General features: G+C 44.0%; 1 protein-coding gene across 11 annotated transcripts in view; it reads left to right on the top strand.

Annotated features, from left to right (window-relative positions):
- macf1a (microtubule actin crosslinking factor 1a) overlaps positions 1–18,689 on the top strand; it is a 202,873-nt gene extending 184,184 nt beyond the window's left edge. For 8 of the 11 annotated variants that reach the window (XM_072676059.1, XM_072676060.1, XM_072676062.1 and 5 more), the window contains 26 exons: positions 16–117; positions 215–388; positions 523–678; positions 819–1,016; positions 1,249–1,377; positions 1,617–1,799; positions 1,919–2,074; positions 2,209–2,415; positions 2,504–2,623; positions 2,724–2,893; positions 2,999–3,158; positions 3,317–3,511; positions 3,616–3,888; positions 4,041–4,229; positions 4,831–4,942; positions 5,072–5,229; positions 5,380–5,542; positions 6,305–6,459; positions 6,550–6,624; positions 7,531–7,548; positions 9,178–9,295; positions 9,824–9,886; positions 13,229–13,440; positions 15,322–15,435; positions 15,811–15,916; positions 16,504–18,689. In XM_072676059.1, coding sequence (XP_072532160.1) covers positions 16–117; positions 215–388; positions 523–678; positions 819–1,016; positions 1,249–1,377; positions 1,617–1,799; positions 1,919–2,074; positions 2,209–2,415; positions 2,504–2,623; positions 2,724–2,893; positions 2,999–3,158; positions 3,317–3,511; positions 3,616–3,888; positions 4,041–4,229; positions 4,831–4,942; positions 5,072–5,229; positions 5,380–5,542; positions 6,305–6,459; positions 6,550–6,624; positions 7,531–7,548; positions 9,178–9,295; positions 9,824–9,886; positions 13,229–13,440; positions 15,322–15,435; positions 15,811–15,916; positions 16,504–16,739 — 3,942 coding nt within the window. In that variant the 3' untranslated portion in view covers positions 16,740–18,689. The remainder of the gene's footprint in view (positions 1–15; positions 118–214; positions 389–522; positions 679–818; positions 1,017–1,248; positions 1,378–1,616; positions 1,800–1,918; positions 2,075–2,208; positions 2,416–2,503; positions 2,624–2,723; positions 2,894–2,998; positions 3,159–3,316; positions 3,512–3,615; positions 3,889–4,040; positions 4,230–4,830; positions 4,943–5,071; positions 5,230–5,379; positions 5,543–6,304; positions 6,460–6,549; positions 6,625–7,530; positions 7,549–9,177; positions 9,296–9,823; positions 9,887–13,228; positions 13,441–15,321; positions 15,436–15,810; positions 15,917–16,503) is intronic. The other 3 variants (XM_072676054.1, XM_072676058.1, XM_072676056.1) reach the window with 2 other exon arrangements.
- Positions 18,690–19,118: the final 429 nt, after the last annotated feature.

Genomic DNA, 19,118 nt, shown 5'->3' on the forward strand with positions numbered 1-19,118 from the left:
TGTTTCTGTACTCAGGGCATGTTTGACTATCTGGACAACGCGGTCATCAAACTGTGCGACATGTCAACCATAGGGACTGACCTCAGCACTGTAAAACAACAGATTGAAGAGCTCAAGGTTTACATTATTTCCTTCATTAGTTTTAAGTACTTGAGAGAAGCTAAAGATTTGTGCCACTGGTTAACCAAATTCCGTTCATTTTCACACCGAGCAGCAATACAAGGTGGAGGTATACCAACAGCAGATTGACATGGAGAAGCTTTGCCACCAGGGGGAGCTACTGCTCAAGAAGGTTACTGACCAAACAGACAGAGATATGATACAAGAGCCTCTTACTGAGCTTAGACACCTATGGGACAACCTTGGAGACAAGATCACTCTCAGACAGGTTGGAATACACCATCCATTTGCCTACTAAGATATTAAGTTATTCATTAATCATCAATACAGACCATCTGACAGAAAATAAATTATTGTTAATTATTGTTTTTTCACAATCCTTATTCTTGATCTCGCTCTTAGCACAAACTGGAAGGGGCTCTTCTAGCCTTGGGTCAGTTCCAGCATGCACTTTCTGAGCTGCAGTCCTGGCTGAGCCACACCCACGCCACCCTGGACACCCAACGACCTGTCAGCTCCGACCCCAAAGCCATCGAGATTGAGCTGGCCAAACATCACGTATGCATTCTTTGTCGTCCACCCATTCTAAGCACTTGGGACCCATTTGGGCAGTATTACAGAGGCCGGTACATACTTTGTGCACCAGTCTTACAACATATACTGCGCATCCCATCAATCTCTCTGTACGGTCTTCCCAGGTGTTGCGGAACGATGTGCTCTCCCATCGAGCCACAGTGGAGACCGTGAACAGTGCAGGCTCAGAGCTGCTGGACTCCAGCCCTGGAGATGAGGCCAGCCACCTGAGAGACCAGCTGGATGAGCTGAACCGCAGCTGGGACAGCCTGCTGCTAAAGACCAAGGAGAGGCAGAAACTACTGGAGGCTGCTCTGCAGCAGGTGCTTCACTACAGGCCAAACATCTCTGCTGAAAATAAAAATGATTGACATTGAGTCAGCAGTGTAGTATTTGTTGCGTTATTGCGAAAGGATTAAGTGTAGCAGTTGAAGTTTGAGAGGTATTTAGCAGGGAGGATGGATGATCTGTTTAATATTAATGTTAGTGAGGGTTGCAGATCTGTTGACTGATCATCTTTCTTCTGCGTGTTTTTGTTTTTTTTTTCCCCTCCAGGCGGAGGGTTTCCATGGTGAACTGGAGGAGTTCCTACAGTGGCTGAGGCGCACAGAGAGTCAACTATCAGCTGCCAAACCCACAGGTGGTCTTCCAGAGACGGCCAGGGAGCAACTGCAGCAGCACATGGTAACCACTTTACCATAGACCAGTCCAGAGCGTTGAATGCTCATGACCGTAGGTTGTATATGCTGTAAGATACTGTTCAGGTAATTTTACGGCACAGTAGTACCTGAAGAAGTACATCAAGGTATTTTACGTGTGTAGAATTTGGATAATATATGATAATATAATCTTGCACTTTTACTTCTACTATGGCCGTATACAACCAGGCTTGGCATGTTAATACATGTGTTCTGCATTTGTAGGAGCTCCAGGCCCAGTTGACTCAGCGTGGTGAGCAGTACCACCGGCTTCTGGATCAAGGGGAGTCCATGCTGCTAGCCAGAGGGGGAGAAGAGGCTGGTCCGGGAACCACTCAGACCCAGCAGAACCTGGCCCTGCTCCAAAACAAGTGGGCTACTCTGAACACTAAGATGGACGACAGAAGGGTAAGAGAAACGATACCTTGTAAAACGTGTAGCTCAGCTTGAATGTCATAAATATTTAATTAGACATCGAATAGCCACCTGGTTCTTGCTCACACTCTCTCTCCTTGCTCTTTCATCAGGCTAAGCTGGAGGAGGCTGTTTCGCTGGCCACAGGGTTCCAGTCTTCTCTGCAGGATACTATTAACTGGCTGACACAGGCAGAGCAGACCCTGAACATGGCCCAGCCACCCAGCCTCATCCTCGACACTGTCCTTTTCCAGATAGATGAGCACAAGGTGATTCAGAAGAGCTGATTTTTTTGTAGTTCCAACCAGCAGCTTCAGATTCCACTTCAGTTTACACCTAAATCACTTTAGCTGTAGACGATGTTTCCCTAAACTTACATGTGTGGTTCCTGTGTGGTTCTCAGGTCTTTGTGAATGAGGTGAACACTCACAGAGAACAGGTGTTGGCTCTAGAGAAGGCGGGGTCCCAGCTGCGCTTTGCTAGTCTCAAGCAGGATGTGGTTCTCATCAAGAACCTGTTGCTGAGCGTGCAGGCTCGCTGGGACAAGCTGGTGCAGAGGTCTCTGGACAGGGGGCGACACCTGGATGAGGCGCGCAAGAGAGCCAAACAGGTAACGTTATTTTCTTATGTCATTATATTTCTATGCTACTCCAATCATCCAGTTATGTCTAACATGGTGTATTAACTTCTATTGTTAGTTTCACGAGGCCTGGAGGAAGCTGACAGACTGGCTGGAGGAGGCTGAGAGTAGGCTGGACTCTGAGCTGGAGATCTCCAATGAACCTGACAAAATCAAAGTGCAACTAGCTAAACATAAGGTACAAAGAATGAGATCCTTACGTCTGTATTCCTGTACAGTCTGTACATGTTAGTACTCATCAAATAAACCCTCTTTCCTGTACGTTGTGTGAATTGTAGGAGTTTCAGAAGGCTCTTGGCTCCAAACAGCCAGTGTATGACACTACAGTGCGCTCTGGGAAGGCTATGAGAGACAAGGCAACACTACCAGCTGACACTCAGAAACTGGACCACCTTCTGGGTGAGGTCCGTGACAAGTGGGACACTGTGTGTGGAAAGAGTGTGGAGAGGTGAGAAGATACATAAAAGTCTGTTAAAGCTTATCAACAGTCATGTGTTAATAAAATAAAACAATAATACAATAAAAATAAAAAAACTAAATAAAACTTTTTCAGGCAACACAAGCTGGAGGAGGCTTTGCTGTTCTCAGGTCAGTTTGCAGAGGCCCTGCAAGCTCTGGTGGACTGGCTTTACCGTGTGGAACCCCAGCTGGCCGAGGACCAACCTGTCCATGGAGACCTGGACCTGGTCTCAAACCTTATGGACTCCCATAAGGTACAGTAGCTTGAAAATGCACTATTGTCTGAAATATTAAGGGGTCCTCAGCATTTCATAGATTGCAGTTCACAATTCACCGAAGTGAATGTATGCAATGGAGAACCTTAACTGTGCAGTATTTGAGTATGATAACATTGCTGTTTATGGGTGTGTAGGCCTTCCAAAAGGAGCTTGGGAAGAGGACCAGCAGTGTGCAGGCTCTGAAAAGATCTGCCCGGGAGCTCATGGAGACAGGCCGGGACGACACTGCCTGGGTCAAAGTTCAGCTGCAGGAGCTCAGCAACCGTTGGGACACGGTGTGTGCGCTGTCTGTGTCCAAACAGACCCGCCTCCAGCAAGCTCTCAAACAGGTGAGTCTGTACATCTAACTTAACATCAGTACGTTTTACTGAAATGAAGGTTAATACTTACATGATGGCTAAAACATCACTCTGTGGTTTCTGTCCTCTCACAGGCTGAGGAGTTCCGCACAGCAGTGCAGATGCTGTTGGAGTGGCTCTCGGAGGCAGAGCAGACCCTGCGTTTCCGAGGTGTCCTGCCAGAGGAATCAGAGACTCTCCAGGAATTGCTGCACACTCACCGAGACTTTATGCAGACAGTGGAGGAGAAGAGAGTAGATGTGAACAAAGCGGCCGGCATGGGGGAGGGCATACTAGGGGTGTGCCATCCTGACTGCATCACCACCATCAAACACTGGATCACCATTATCAGGGCACGCTTTGAAGAGGTAATGCAGTGTGAAAATGCCTGTTTTCTGTCCATTGCTGAATTTTCTGCCTTGCTGTGTTTTACACTCTCTAGAGAAGCTCTGCGGAGTCACTGGAGTCTGCTGGAATGGTCGATAATAACCCTAACTAATGTACTTTTACGGCTCTCCAGGTTCTGACATGGGCAAAGCAGCACGAGCAGCGGTTGGAAGCAGCTCTCACTGAACTGCTCAACAATGCAGCACTTTTGGAGGAGCTGTTGTCGTGGCTACAGTGGGCAGAGACTACATTAGTGCAGCGTGACACTGAGCCTCTTCCCCAGGACATCCCTCTACTGAAAACACTAATCACAGAGCACCAGGTCAGTGGGAGATCTGGTTTTGGTCATCTATAATTAGTCTTTTATTAATTTGAAAACCTAAATAGAAATAAGTACAAAAAAAGCCAAGAAAACCATTTATTACTTTTTGACATCATTTGAATCTGGAAATTGTTCTTTACATTGTGTAAAAATAAATGATGGACAAATAGAAATACTCCTAAATGTTCTTTACATTGCATCAGAATTGTATGATAAATGGACCAATAGAAATGCTAGAAATTCACCCTTAAAATCTTTTTACATTGACTTCCATTGAAAGTTAAGAAATGTTTTTTACTTCTCTTTTTTTTGACAGCGATAATATTTAAACCAAGGTCACTAATACTGTTTTTGCACTCAAATGCTACTACACTGCATACCTTTACTGCTATTTTCAGACTTTGGCCCATGTTAGCTCTTTTTTGTTTGCATTTATGTTGTGAAATCTAAAAACAATTTTACCAGTAATTTACTGGCTTTTGTTCATTTTTTTTGTTCAATTTTGTGCATTTTAATTCCTGTATGACCCTTTTTTTTTTTTTTTTTTTTAATAAGAAAAGATCTGATCTGAGTAAAATGGTGGTTGTATAACTCTTCTCAGGTGTTCATGGAGGAGATGACTCGTAAGCAGCCTGATGTTGATAAAGTAACAAAAACCTACAAGAGGAAACCAGCAGAGCCTCCCAGCAGTCTGGCTGAGAGACGGGGTGCCCGTATGTATACTTTCCTTCTCTCCTGCACTCATTAATCTAGAAACTTTGTGCAATATGTTGTGGAATAGTGGAAAAGAATGTTGCTGCTGTTTTAATAAGAGCTGTCTGTCTTTGTTCTTTAATGTCCAGGTAAGCAACAGCAACAACCGCAGCAACAGCAGCATGCCGTTCAGGTAACTGGGGGAAACCCACGCCTCACGCAGCTCTGCTCTCGCTGGCAGCAAGTGTGGCTGCTGGCCCTAGACCGTCAGCGCAAGCTCCATGATGCCCTCGACAGGCTGGAAGAGGTGCAGCAACTGTTTTACATGTATTCCTACAGTAATGAGAGAGAGAGTAGCCAGTATATAGCCTATATCATGACCATACATAACAATGTTTAAGGACCTTGTAGTGTGTATATTCCCCTCTTTTCACCTCTTGTCTTTCCCACCCTGCAGCTGAAGGAGTTTGCCAACTTCGACTTTGACGTGTGGAGGAAGAAGTACATGCGCTGGATGAACCACAAGAAGTCCCGTGTAATGGACTTCTTCAGACGCATTGACAAGGACCAGGACGGCAAAATCACTCGGCAGGAATTTATTGATGGCATCCTGGCCTCAAGTATGCAAACACATTCACATAAATACATGCATTCATTTACTGGCCATTTTTTGACCAGTAATCCATCCATCATATCCATCTGGTGTTGACCCTGTTGAGTCTTAGTTCCTTCTGTTTTGAGGGATGTTTTAGCTGCTGTCATCATTGGCTTGTTCACTTGGGGACTGGACCCAGCTCAAAGCTAATTTGTGGCAACGTTGATTGTTAAAAGTGCTACAAACAGACCAGCCATAACAATAGTACCATTAGTGCCTGGTATTGAGTAGGTCTACCATGTGCTGCCACAGCAGATCTGACCATTCGAGGCATGGACTCCACAAGACCTCTTAAGATGTCCTATGGAATCTGGCACCAAGACATTAGTAGCTGGGAGGTGAGGCCTCCATGGATCACATGAAAGAGCCTTATGTGCCCATGACCCTGTCGCCAGTGATGTTTTGGAGAGGCTCTGACCCAGTCATCTCGCCATCACAATTTGGCCCTTGTCAGTGGCTCAGATTCTTGTGCTTGCCCATTTTTCCTGATTTTAACACATCACCACATCACCTTCAAGTACTGACTGTTCTAATATATCCACCCCTTGACAGATGCCACTGTAAATGAAGATGATCAATGTTTTTCCACTTCAGCTAGTAATGTTATGGCTGATGGGTGTATAAATGTATTTAAACTTGAGATCTGAAGGGAAACATTACACCTACATTTTTAAAGAAAAACTGTATGACATTTTTAGAAGAATATAAGTGATACTTTTCTCAACAGAATTCCCCACCAGCAAGTTAGAGATGACTGCAGTGGCCGACATCTTTGACCGAGATGGTGATGGTTACATTGATTATTATGAGTTTGTGGCAGCTCTTCACCCCAACAAAGATGCCTACAGACCCACTACAGATGCAGATAAGATTGAAGATGAGGTACGAACCCATAATCGCAGTCCGTTTGTATATCAGTTTGTCTGTGGATGAGGTGGATTCAGAGCTATCATTATTCTTTCCCCTGTGCAGGTCACTAGACAAGTGGCCCAGTGCAAGTGTGCTAAGAGGTTCCAGGTGGAGCAGATTGGGGAGAACAAGTACAGGGTGAGTTCATTATGTGTTAATGGCAAAAGCAATGCTGAACTGAAGTGTAGAGAGAGATGATCATGGTATAGCAGTGTATAAGGTCACCAAAGGACCTCCTACCCTATGTGCCACACTGATGTACTGCTGTCTGATAGACGTATAGCTGTTTGCTGACATCATTTACTTATTTGTTTTTACTTAATGTCCATCACGCTATGGTGCTGACCTGTCTCACTTCTAACCAACACCATAATTCATCTTAATATGTCATATGTATTGTGCTATTTTGGGTTAAAGGTGCATTGCTGTTCTTGTAAGTGTGCTACATGAGTGAACTACCTCACTGTACTACCACAGCAACCCTGGAGCTGTCTGCAGTGTTTGCTTCCCACCTCCTAACTAATGATCATCCCGTAATTCCAGTGACTGAAGGAGCTGCTCTGTTTTCATTTGTCTCCCATTATCATTATCCATTGGTTAATGATACTGACAGCAAGCCTCACTTGTTGGACTGCACAGGCCTCGGGCCTCATCACGCTTACTGAACTGTGTTTCTCTGTGATTGTCTGTCTGTATGTCTGTCTGTGTCTTGCTTTCACCCCTCACACTGTGTCCTCTTTCTCCTTGATCCCGCCATTCACAAGCACTTTAACCCATTTACTGCCATTAGAACAAACTGTATCTAATTCCCATCTCCAGCCGTCCATTAACACGTTGACACTAGTGCTCATGTCAATTGAGAAACGCATCATTATAGGATTTGAATAGGGTAGGACCCATCACACACAGTTCAACAAGCTCGACTGGTAATTTCAGGCAGATTGAAGTTGTTTTCAACATCTTGTCTGTACCTGTTATTTCACCCTGTCTCTTCTTTCTTTCTCCTTGTTGTCTTTCTCCTCCATGTCCATGGATTTATTGTAGTTCTTCCTTGGGAACCAGGTAAAGTGACTGGCGTGTTTGTGACAGCCTGTGAAATCTGCTTCGGTCACACATTATTAGCTCCTTGCTTGATGGAAGCTGCCCTTTCACATTGATTAGTTTCTTGTTTCATAATACATAAGACGAGGCTTATATGGCAGCTTCTGTGCCAGTTTCATTCCGCTCCACGTTGCATGCTGTTGGAGGCTGTAGAGATAATTGTTTAAACCTCTTTTGGCCGCAGTTAGCAGGCATTTCCCGTCTGCTTGGCAAGGGTCGCATAGTCATTACCCAAATATGCTGGGCATGCATTTTTATGTTCTGCCAACTCACAGGAGCAGATTTCACAGGCTCAGTCCATGTGTTGGGTTTTTGTGACCGTGATTATTGAAACATGGCATTTGAGAGATCAAGATTTTGGGTTTTGATATTTGCGTGGTTGTTTTCTTTCCTTGGTGGAGGAAATATCCCTATAAGGCGAGGTTTGCCCGCTTAAAATCTAACCGTTCAGTAAAACATATGATTTACCATAGTATTTTCTTTAAGTGAACACAAAAAAAATTGTATCTCCAAAATGTCAGCTTTAAAGAAGAAAAAAAAATCTTATTCCAAGTCAGTTTGGAGCATTTCTGTTTGACACAGTATAAAGTATAACTACTAGATTAAAGTGCAAAAATGGAGATGCAAGATTTTTGCATGGCTGCTGCAAATAAGCAAATGTGTATACAGGCTACCCACGTGCCTTGGAAAATCTGCAAAACCTGGAAATTCTAAGCCTTGTTTGGCAGTCATGGAAACACCTGGAAAATAAGAAAACTGCTACAAATGTTCTGGAAATTCTTAGTGAAGCATTGGAAAAGTTTGGATGGAGCACCACCATTCCAGAAAACACCGTTCCATTGCTGGAGGGGCTTTATACCTCTCTTGCCCACGCCTGGCATTAGGCTTGTTGCCAATAGGTTCATGTGTATCTGCCCCGGAGAGTACTTGACAGTACTTGAATACAGAGAATAGACAAGCTGTGTGCATTTGCAGCAATGGGTGCAACTTAAAGTAACTACATGCATTCATTAGAAGGGGTGTCCACAAACATTTGTATCTATGTTTCCACCAATGGATTTAGAGAGGGGTTTGCATTTTATGGGAAAGATTTGCATATAGTACTGGGTGTTGTGTAGTACATCCAATAACCAATTTTATATTATATATATATATATATATATATATATATATATATATATATATATATATATATATATATATATAGTAATGTGTGGGTCCTGGAAAAGTCCTAGAAAATGCTTTCCAAAATCGAGTGGGAACCCTGATGTATATTTATATCATTTTGTACTTAAAAATACTATGGTAAATGTGTATAGATGATGTAGCGCTATGGGACGTTGGGCTGAGCTTGAACCTGAATCATCTAGAATTCAAAATGCATGTGTGTTTTTTTTTTTTTTTTTTTTCTGCATGGATACCATGTAATTCATTTTGATTTGAATTGGTGTTTTGGGTTATACTTATATATCTGAGCTCTAAAACATGTAAAATAATGTTAAACTATTCTAATGTCTTTTTTACATCTCTTTATCTTCATCCAAAACACTCTTTTCCTTCTCTCCTCTCACCCATCCTCCATTCCCTCAGTTTGGAGACTCGCAGCAGCTGCGCCTGGTGCGAATTCTGCGGAGCACAGTTATGGTGCGGGTTGGAGGGGGCTGGATGGCTCTGGACGAGTTTCTGGTCAAGAACGACCCTTGCAGAGGTAAGGCTTATTTACACTCACCTATGCTCTACTCCACGTGCACAAACACTGGGACCAAGTGCTTGGAAGGATGCTGATAGGTTTGGGTTAGTAAAACATCTTTGAAGGAATATAGACATCGCTGGGTCAGGTCTGTGAGCCTGACGGAGTTACTGTACTTCCTAGCACATTCTGTCTTTATGATACAGAGCTGTGTCAGTTCTGCCATCACTCCATTTGCCCATCCATTCATCACCCTTCACCCTCTTTTTTCCATTTTGTGCTGTGGAGTTCACATCCTTCTCAGGTCACTGAAATCTGTCTTCATTTCTTTGGATCTTTCTTACCTTCTCTTATCATCTCACCATATATTCATTTCCCCCCTTCTTTACTTTGATATCCGTGGCCTGTATACGGGGCCTGCCCCTCTCTCTCCATCTTCATCATCTCTCTCTCTCTCTTGGATTTGTAGTGCATGATGCATGTTCCTTAGGTGTCTCCCTCCCTTTCTCTTTTCCCCGTCCCCTATCTCTCTTTCTCTCTCCCCAGTGCAACATCCAGGACTTAAAATCCTTCGCTCCGACTCCAGCAGCTCCATATCATCTCGTATAGGTTGGGTCTTTCTCTCTCTTTCTCGTTCGGTTTACCTCTCTTTCTCTTGACTGTTTTTTCCCCTCTTTCTCTCTCTCTGTCTGACTCACATTCATCCTCTTCGGTTCCTCTCTGCTGTGCTGTGCTTGGCTGACTGTAGCACTAAACTAACTGTCCTCTCCCTTGGCTGTCTGCTCACATGTGGCTGTGCCTCATAGGGCATAGGGGCTGGACCATGTGTTCCAGAGCCCCCCTCCCCCATTCAACATGGTGACCACTGTTGTAAATTGGAGTATGGACTATGTGTGTGTAGGTGTGGGTGTGGGTGTATATCTGAAGTGTGTCTGAGTGTAAAAGTGTAAATGTAAAAATGCATCAGTGCATCATGCGTTGATTGATCTGAATAAAGTGATTCAATTTGATCCTGTTTGGAATGTTAGAACTTAAATGGAGAACTGCCTTCTTTTTCATTTATGTATTACATTAAAACATAAAAACATATTTCTGAATCCCACCAAATGAAGTGTTTTGAGATTTCATGATGCACTGAAGATCAAATAGAAGAATCAAATCCCTGTGAGGTCTGAGATTTACAAGCCCTAATACGTCCTACTTCATGGTACAGTGCAGAGTGGTGTGTGCCTGCGTTGTGTGCCAGTGTGTCTATATGTATGTTCAGGTTTACTTCATGTTGTCTCTTGTGTCTCTCAGTGACGGTCACTCCTGGCTATTTCTGCTGCAGAGGTACCTCACTCTCTCCTCCTCTCCTGCTGTCTCTCACTCCTCTTTGTTTTTTTCTGTCTGATGTCATCCCTCCGCCCTCTCCATCCTCAGATTCTTAAACCCATTTGTCCAGCTTTGGATCCATCTTCCACGCTGCTGTGTCCGTGTGTGTGTGTGTGTGTGTGTGTGTGTGTGTGTGTGTGTGTGTGTGTGTGTGTGTGTGTGTGTGTGTGTGTGTGTGTGTGTGTGTGTGTGTGTGTGTGTGTGTGTGTGTGAATGTTGCTGTGAGAGGGTACATGTGTGTTTGGGGACGTCTCAGTCTCCGTGCCAGCTAGCATCATGCTTCTCATTCACGCAGGGCTTGGGCTCGGGCTTGGCCAAGCCTGATCTTGGCACTTTTCACTTGGCAAGTCCCAGATGAGCGTAGCAAAATCAAGCAGGACCTGGGTGTGGCCAGCCTGAGTTTCTAATATTGCTCAGAGCAGCTCTTAAAAGGGCCTGCTCATGGGAAACGAATTACAGACTGTACCTGGCTTATGGGGAAGAAATTATATGGTGCGCCACCAATTATCAGCTTGCCCTCTGTTGCTCTCAAGACCATGGAAAAGGGGTTGTGTTTTAGGCTTAGGACAGCTTAGGACTGACCCACGGCTACAGTGCACCGCTGCTACTGCTCACAGCCCTTTTCTCCCTCTCTCTCTTTTGTCTCTGCTCTCTCCATTCTCTCTGTCTCTGTCTCCCTGTCTGTGGCTGGCTGCTCTCGGCTGTGTCGTGTGCTGGGGCTGCTGAGTTTGGTATCTTTAATTTGATTCATTTTTGGTTTGTAGAATGCTTCTCTCCGTGTCTCTGGACTAGAGGCCTGGGTCAGTATCTAGTAGGGCTGCAACTGCCAATCACTATTCTTATCAGTTAACATACTGACCTGGGCTTTTTATTTACTTACTTACTTATTTAATCAGTTAATCTAAGCATCATGTTCGGCTTTAATTTGTAATAAATAAACACGACACACTGCAAAATAAACTTGGGTTGGGCATTATAATGATAATAAGTTTCACTTATTTTAAAATTCTGACATGTACGACATGTCAAATCTAGTACTTGGCCAAATAAGCTCATTTTACTGATGTCACATGCTCAACCCAGACAGGCCCACGCTCTCTTTCCAAATAAAAAGGAGAGCAAGTGAAACCTGCATGAACTTAGTCTTACTAAATGTACCTGGAATAACCAGTAGCTCTGAGATAAGGGTCTTTATTCTTTAAACGTGTGAGATTTGAGCCTCACGGTCTACATTGTGGTGCTTAGTCTGCTGGCTAACTTATCTGAGCCTAGCTGGCCAGTTATCACTTCACTTTCCCAGACACAAGTTTTGGTTGGTAACACAGCAGTTATTTAGTTAGTATTTATTTACTGTGCTGTGATGTACTCATTGACTCTTTAGCCAAGCTAGCTAAGCAAAGCTTATCTTAGTGAATGGCCTACAGATCCAAAACCACAGGGAAGACAGTTCCAACCCCAGACGCTTGATCAGAGTCATTGTACTTGAAACGTTGAGTTGAGTTTCGGCCAACAGAACAATATCCTGGTAACTTAACTAATGCTAAACCAGCTTCTCTCTCCTGATTTGCATCAGTTTGACATTTGCAGTTATTTTCAGACTGACGTTTTATCATTTACCGATTGCTTTACATGAAATTGGGCACTGTGTTCACTTATTTGGTGACGGTGTAAGCAGACTGAACTTCGTATCTGAGGGTTGTTTTGAGCGTTTCATTTGTTTTTTTTTGTTTTTTTTTATATGTACATATATGTTTATATTTAATAAAGCAGAATGAGCAAGCACAAAAGCGATGAGCGTAAAACCAACACATGCCCATAATTACAGTATACCGTGGTAATATTTGGAGATGATATGGTATGATATGGTATGACGATAAGTGCATACCTCCCAACCCTAATCTAAATCAAATTACTTTTCTTTGATAGTACTATAATTTCATGTAGCTACGATGCTAATAATCAGACCCACACATTAATCAACATGCAAGCTTGAAAATATACTCTGTCGCCCCCAGTGCTTTCTGTAGGTACTGCAGGTGCTTTTTGTAAGCAGTAAAAATTCAATATCGAATCATAATCATCATTGACACCAACTAATCACTGCAGCCCTAGTATGTAGCATTTGTGTGTGCCTGATGCATAACCAGCCATGCCTCTCAGATGTGTGTCAAAACGCTATGCACTGCGTGAATGCACTTCTGTTAATGTCTTCTAAAATAAAATAAAAAAGAAGCCTTTTGGAGCTCAGTGGTGGGTACTGAGAGAAGAGAGGCTGTGCTTTTGGAGTGGCCTCTGTTGTCTGTGTCTGGCACTGACTGAACCCAATCCTCTGAGTTGGACGCTTGCCTTACTGCACCCCCCCCCCTTTTATTAAACTCCTGCACTGTGTTTGCCATGAGCACTTACGTCCCTGTTTAAAGTGGTGAATATACTGACTCCTCCTCCACGCACTCTGACTACTGAAGCAGTTGACCGGGGAAGCACTGACTCTCTCCACTCCCACTGCTTGCCGCCTGATGGACACGCTTGTCGGTTTAGCATCCTAACACAGTTTTGTTTGTGCCTCTCTCGATGCAGCTCGGGGACGTACCAACTTGGAGCTGCGGGAGAAGTTCATTCTTCCAGAAGGAGCCTCGCAAGGGCTGGCGGCATTCCGCTCACGTGGCCGGCGCTCCAAGCCTTCATCCCGAACGGCCTCGCCCACTCGCTCCTCCTCTTCAGCCTCCCAGAGTGCACAGAGCTGCGCCTCACTGCCCTCCGCCCCTGCCACGCCCACCACCTCCTCCAGGGTAAGTGTGTTACAGCTGAATGATGATGGTAGTGTGATGCTGTGTGATGCTGGTGGGGGGTCTATTCTCATTTTTCACTTTTTAAAAATCAGTATCTCTCAGATTCACATTTTCTTGTGGTCATTCTCTACACATACTAAGTTGTCTTTATACTTGTGTGTCCTTGTCTGTTTTTGTGTGTCTGGTTTAGTGATTATTAAGTTCATTCAAATTATCATTAAAACCAGGTTTAAAAAAAAAAATTTTAATCTGGAAAGTAAATAAAGGAAGATTAGCTGTATTTCTCAATTCTGGCCACAGAGTACCTCTAACCTGCACAACATTTTTCACTGCTCTAACACACTTTTAGATATAAGGAGACACTTGTTAATTAGCTGATTAGAGGGTGTCTCGTGTGTTAGAGTAGATCTCTAAACTCGCAGGTGTACACTTTAACTAGGGTTGGAAACTTCTGTACCTTCTGATCCTATTTTAGGTATGAGTATTATTCTTTTAGCCTGTTTACACCTGCCATTAATGTGTGTTTGATATCCAGGTAGTATCTGGATCAACACTATATGGACATTTACACTATATTGGAACACCTGCTCCTTCATTAAATTAAATATTAAAGAGTGTCCAAAAAAAGGCTTTCTACTAGATTTTGGAGCATTACTGTGAGGATTTGATTGCATTCAGCAACAAGAGTGATAGTAAGGTCAGGGTGGAGGATCACCACCCCACCTCATCTTCAACTCCCCAGCTCATCCCAAAAGTATTGTTCATATCATTCCAGAGACTGCAGATCCACTGCTCCACAGCCTTATGCTTATTGGGCATGGTGCCAATAGGATCATGCTTATCCACTCCAGAGTCCTATTGTTATTTGCAATACTTTTCTACAGGGACTAGACAAGCTGTGTGTGTGCATTTGCACGCCTGTGTCAGCAATGGGTGCAAGTAGCTAAAGCAGCTGACTCTCTGTGTAAATATTTTCACTTTACTTCCTGTAACCGAAAGCTACTGTTTAAGGCTGCCTGGCTCTGGGAGATAGGATGTGAATGGTTTAGAGGAATAGTGGGGTTTCCACAACGTGGTGGAACAATAGATGGTTTGCATTTGACTGTAACAGCTCAATCAGAAAACGCTAAGGACTATTTGAATCGCAAGGCAACTCCCTCTGTAGTAATCATCTACCGGTAAATAAAGCATGAGTGTGCTCATACAAACACACACAGTGAAGAATCTAGAGAGAAACCAGTATCTGTAACTGTAATAAACAGTTGTGTTAACAGGCATATTTCCCCTTGGCTCACTTCATTCAGACATGAAAAGGCATCCAGTTTACTCTCGTGTTAAACGGGGTCGAGATGCATCTCTGACCGCTTCCAAAAGTAGTGATCAGATCGTAATGCAGCCACAATGCTTTTTAGGCCTGGCTTCTCATGGGGTTAGGTGAAATCTGACTGTGATCCGATCACCAGACACACGTTATTGCAAGGTGTAAACAGCGTCTTTAAGTGTAATTTAGGTCCTTGTTTCTCGTGTTTTCTGTCCTGTATCAGTTGTCTTTGTCATGTTGTTACTTCTGCTGTCATTTTGACTGGTTCAGACATTCACTGATTGGGTTACTGTGCTGATTGTTGTCTCTGCATGTTCAAATCACTTTGTCATCTGTGGGGTTTTTATTTGTTTCTTTGTCTTTTTGTCCTCCTGCTCTCCCGCGCTTCACAAATTTCCACAATTCCACTCTGTGCTTGTGTTTATCACCATCTGCCCAATACACTACACTACGCTGTGCTACTCGCTCTACTCCTGCGGCCCCCTCCCCCCTCCCTTTTCACTGCTCCTCCCTGCTCCTTTACTGCTCTCCACCTTCTCCTGCCTGCTCCTTTTTCCCAGTCCTCCCAATCTCACTCGCGGGGCTATGCCAAGCCCTGGCTGGCACACAGTAAAACTCCAACTCCAACCAAGTGCCAGTCCGGCCCAGAGCACGGCCACACCCCTGGGCATGAGGTAACGCACTGCCTCCCCTCCCCCTAAAAGCCCTAACACACTAACAGTACAGAGCTTCAGGAAGCTTCAGTACCTCTAAGCACATAGCAATAACCTTCAGCAAAGCGCAGACAGAAAGGGCGGTTCTACAAAACCTTCATTCAGGTGAAATACAGATTATGAGAGTTAATGTTTCATCCTGGAAACAAACTGTATCATTTTCATGAAGCTACATATGCATTATATATATTTTTTTTACTGTAGTCGCCTCTTAGCCAGGTCTAAGTTTATCTACAGTGTAACTTGCATTCACAATTGCGTTGAACACTTCAGGGATTAGTCTTTAATAATGGCTGCATTACATTGAGTGTAAACTCTGTCTTTCTCTAATTGCAGGGAGGTTCCACTTCCAAGCTTAAAAGGCCGACTTTCCATTCCAGCCGTGGCTCTCTAACTGGGGAGAACGGCGGTGCCACACCGGCTCCTAAACCTGGACGCTCTGGTAAGGAAAATGCTCACTGTTTCATGCTCTTTCACCTTAACGTAGAATCGCAGGTCAAGTCATGCTGCTTGCCATCAGCAGTTGGAGTATGAGAGGGCACAATTGGCCTTGCTGTCTCAGGGGTGGGTTGATGGCACTTCTTCCCACATTACTCCCAGTGAGATGTTGGTCAGCACAGGCATGTGTTAGTTGTATTATCAGAGCTGTGGACCCACACTTTCTGCAGCAATCAGCGGCAGTTCGAAGAAGAATAATAAAAGGCAGTGGCTGACTTCATGTCTGCATCTGATTAAACGGTTTAATTTCTGACAATAGCCACAACATGCTTAGAGAGGTGTATTTTTACATATATTGTAATATCATTTATTAGTGTGAGATTAAATACCATTATGTTGCCCAGCCCTACAAGAAAGATTTGACAACTGAGTTGAGTCAGAGTATTGAATTATTCTGTAGGTTTTGCAAAATAGCAAGATCTAAACAGCTCTCTATTAAATGTTAAGTTATTTCATGACCATCAGTAAAGTTTCTTTACAACTTGTTTTTTTTTTTTTTAATGATTCTTAATTGTCCGTCTTTCCTCTCAGACAAGCGCACTCCCTCCTCGGCCAGCGGGCCTGCAAGTCGAGCGGGTAGCCGTGCAGGAAGCCGGGCCAGCAGCCGGAGGGGCAGTGACGCCTCGGACGGCTCTGAGCTGATGGAGACACGCTCAGCCTGCTCAGACACTTCCGACACCCCACGCCGACCTGGGGCCAAACCCTCCAAAATCCCTACCATCTCCAAGAAGACCCCCAGTCCCAAGACACCAGCCGGCAAGAAGTAGAGCCTTCATCTTCATCGCATCAAACTGTCTGCAGTGGTGGAGACGGGCAGGAGAACTCGATGCTGCACTCTCTCCTCCCTCTCTTCCACGTGCACCTATGTGCCCACCACCAGCACAGGATTACTGGATTACCGACCAGACCAGAGGAGACTTGGAGCTTTGGTAACCAAGTCCAGTTCAGCCTGGGCTCCAGCCCTCTCCTCTGGGCAGATCGCAATACAGCTGGACACTGCTGACCCCAGACCATCTCCCACTCTTCCCGATTAACAACCATAATGATGCTGCCTTATTTGTGTTACACATTTCTGTCCTTAATTTTGACTGACTTTCTTGGGTTTCTCAAACGTGTGACTGAGCTGCGCACCAGCTGTGTGAACCCTATAACATGTACACACACCTTCAAGTGCCCACGTGGACACGTAGAGTTGCACCAACCACTGGAACTGGGGGTGGTGAGAGTTTCATCTTAGCACCCTCAATATGCAATGGCTTCTCCACTCTACAGCGCTGAGACTGGGAGAGATGGGACAGCCTCAGTTCCAAAACAGGTTCTCATGGGCACGCACATCACACTAGGATTTATTTGAATAAGCCAGTGGAAAGAACGTTCATCACCCTCTCTGTTGTATGCAAAGCTCCTGGCCTTTTACCCAGGTGTGTCTGTGTGTGTGTTACTGTTGAGGGAATTTTCTACTGAGTCGTGAGGGGAGAAAAAAAATGTAAAAAAATTAAATGAAAATGTCAGATGAGCGTCTACTCTACTCTAGAACCTCACAACCTCTTGTGCACCTAGAGCATGTAGGGATCTTGTGTGTGTGTGTTTGTACGTACGTACATATGTGTGTGTGTATGTGTGTGAGCTTGGTTTGTGTGGTAGTTTCTTTCATGGTGAACTAACTCAATAAAAAGAGAGGAAGTGGGGGACGATGCATTGCTCTGGCCTTGCTGTTGAGTCAGATTTTGACCACACTGCCCCTTTAGGCCACAGTTTTCCTGTTGTCACAACAAACTGACAACGTCTAATGTCCAGGTGTTTCTTTCTCCAAAAACATTTGACAAACATGGAAAATCCTGAATCCTGAGAGCACTTAAGTGACACATAGAGCAGACGACAAGTTGTTCACTAGTGTGCACTGACTGACATTCTCCTTCAATGTAATTCCACCCCTCCGTCCTTGCTGCCCTGATATACTCATGCAGTCATTGCACTCATACATGTTTTAATCATGCTCAGTACGTTACAGATACCATGTTACACCGGTCTTTCAGTTGTTTCACAGTATGCAAAACTGAAAAAAAAGAGATTGTGAATGTTTAATGGTTAATTTATAATCCTAATGTATTTTTGCTTTTGTTTTGGGTTTCTTTTCTAGTGTAAAAACAAATGTGTATTTATTTTTCATGACAGTATCATATCACCTTCTGGGAAAACCTAGTATTACAATAAGTCTGATAACAATGATTTTGGTTGTGCTTTTTGTGTTACCGTTTCTGTTCTAATGATTTTCCCTGACGATCATTTCTGATGTAACGGACCAGGAAGCTGACTGATTCCAATGGTGGCCTTTTTGCCAGTGACTACAGCCTCTAGATCATGTCAAAAGTGGCTTCCCATTCTGTCTAATGTTGGAAGCTCCTAGGGAAAAAAATGGATCATGGGGACATAAACGCCTCTGAGAAAAGGCGTCTCGAATAAATAGTCTTGTCTTTGACAAGCTGAAGTATATGAATACCTGATGAAAGTGAAATCGGAAGGTGATTTTTATTTATTTATTGTGTCTGGGGGAGGGAGGGGTAAGGGCTATGAAATGGATTCACCTTTTGAGTCTGTGCAACTCTCTCAGAACGATGAAGAGGAAAACGTCTGGGGTGCAATTGTGTAAAAGTTACAAGTTAAGATTATAAATCCTTTTTTTGTTCTCTTTTGTATTAAAATAATGCTTGCAGTAATTTCTGTTTGCTCTTGTTTATTGAAGTCAAACTGCTGAAGATAAGTGTGCATGTGTGCATGTGTGCACGTGTGTGTGAGTGTGTGTGTATTCACAGGAAATTTCATGATAATTATGAGCAGGGGGCAATTTCCTTTCCCAAGAGATAAAGAGAGAACCAATTAAATCTTCAAAGAGGATGGCTTTATGTGTCTTACATCCATGCAATCGCCGAACAGTGGGACCTTTAATGAGTTGCTAAGGAATTTCAAAGAAGCTCTTCTCGGCTGAACATAAGAACCTTTGTTTTTGGTGTGTGTGTGTGTGTGTGTGTGTGTGTGTGTGTGTGTGTGTCCACACATGCATGTTTGTATTGGACTGTGTATAGGTTTGGTGGTTGGATGGAACGGATGGGGTTAGGGAAGGGTGGTGTTTCATGGTCCACACTCTG

The sequence above is a fragment of the Salminus brasiliensis genome, chromosome 3 (assembly GCF_030463535.1).
Source record: "Salminus brasiliensis chromosome 3, fSalBra1.hap2, whole genome shotgun sequence".
NCBI classification, from domain to species: domain Eukaryota; kingdom Metazoa; phylum Chordata; class Actinopteri; order Characiformes; family Bryconidae; genus Salminus; species Salminus brasiliensis.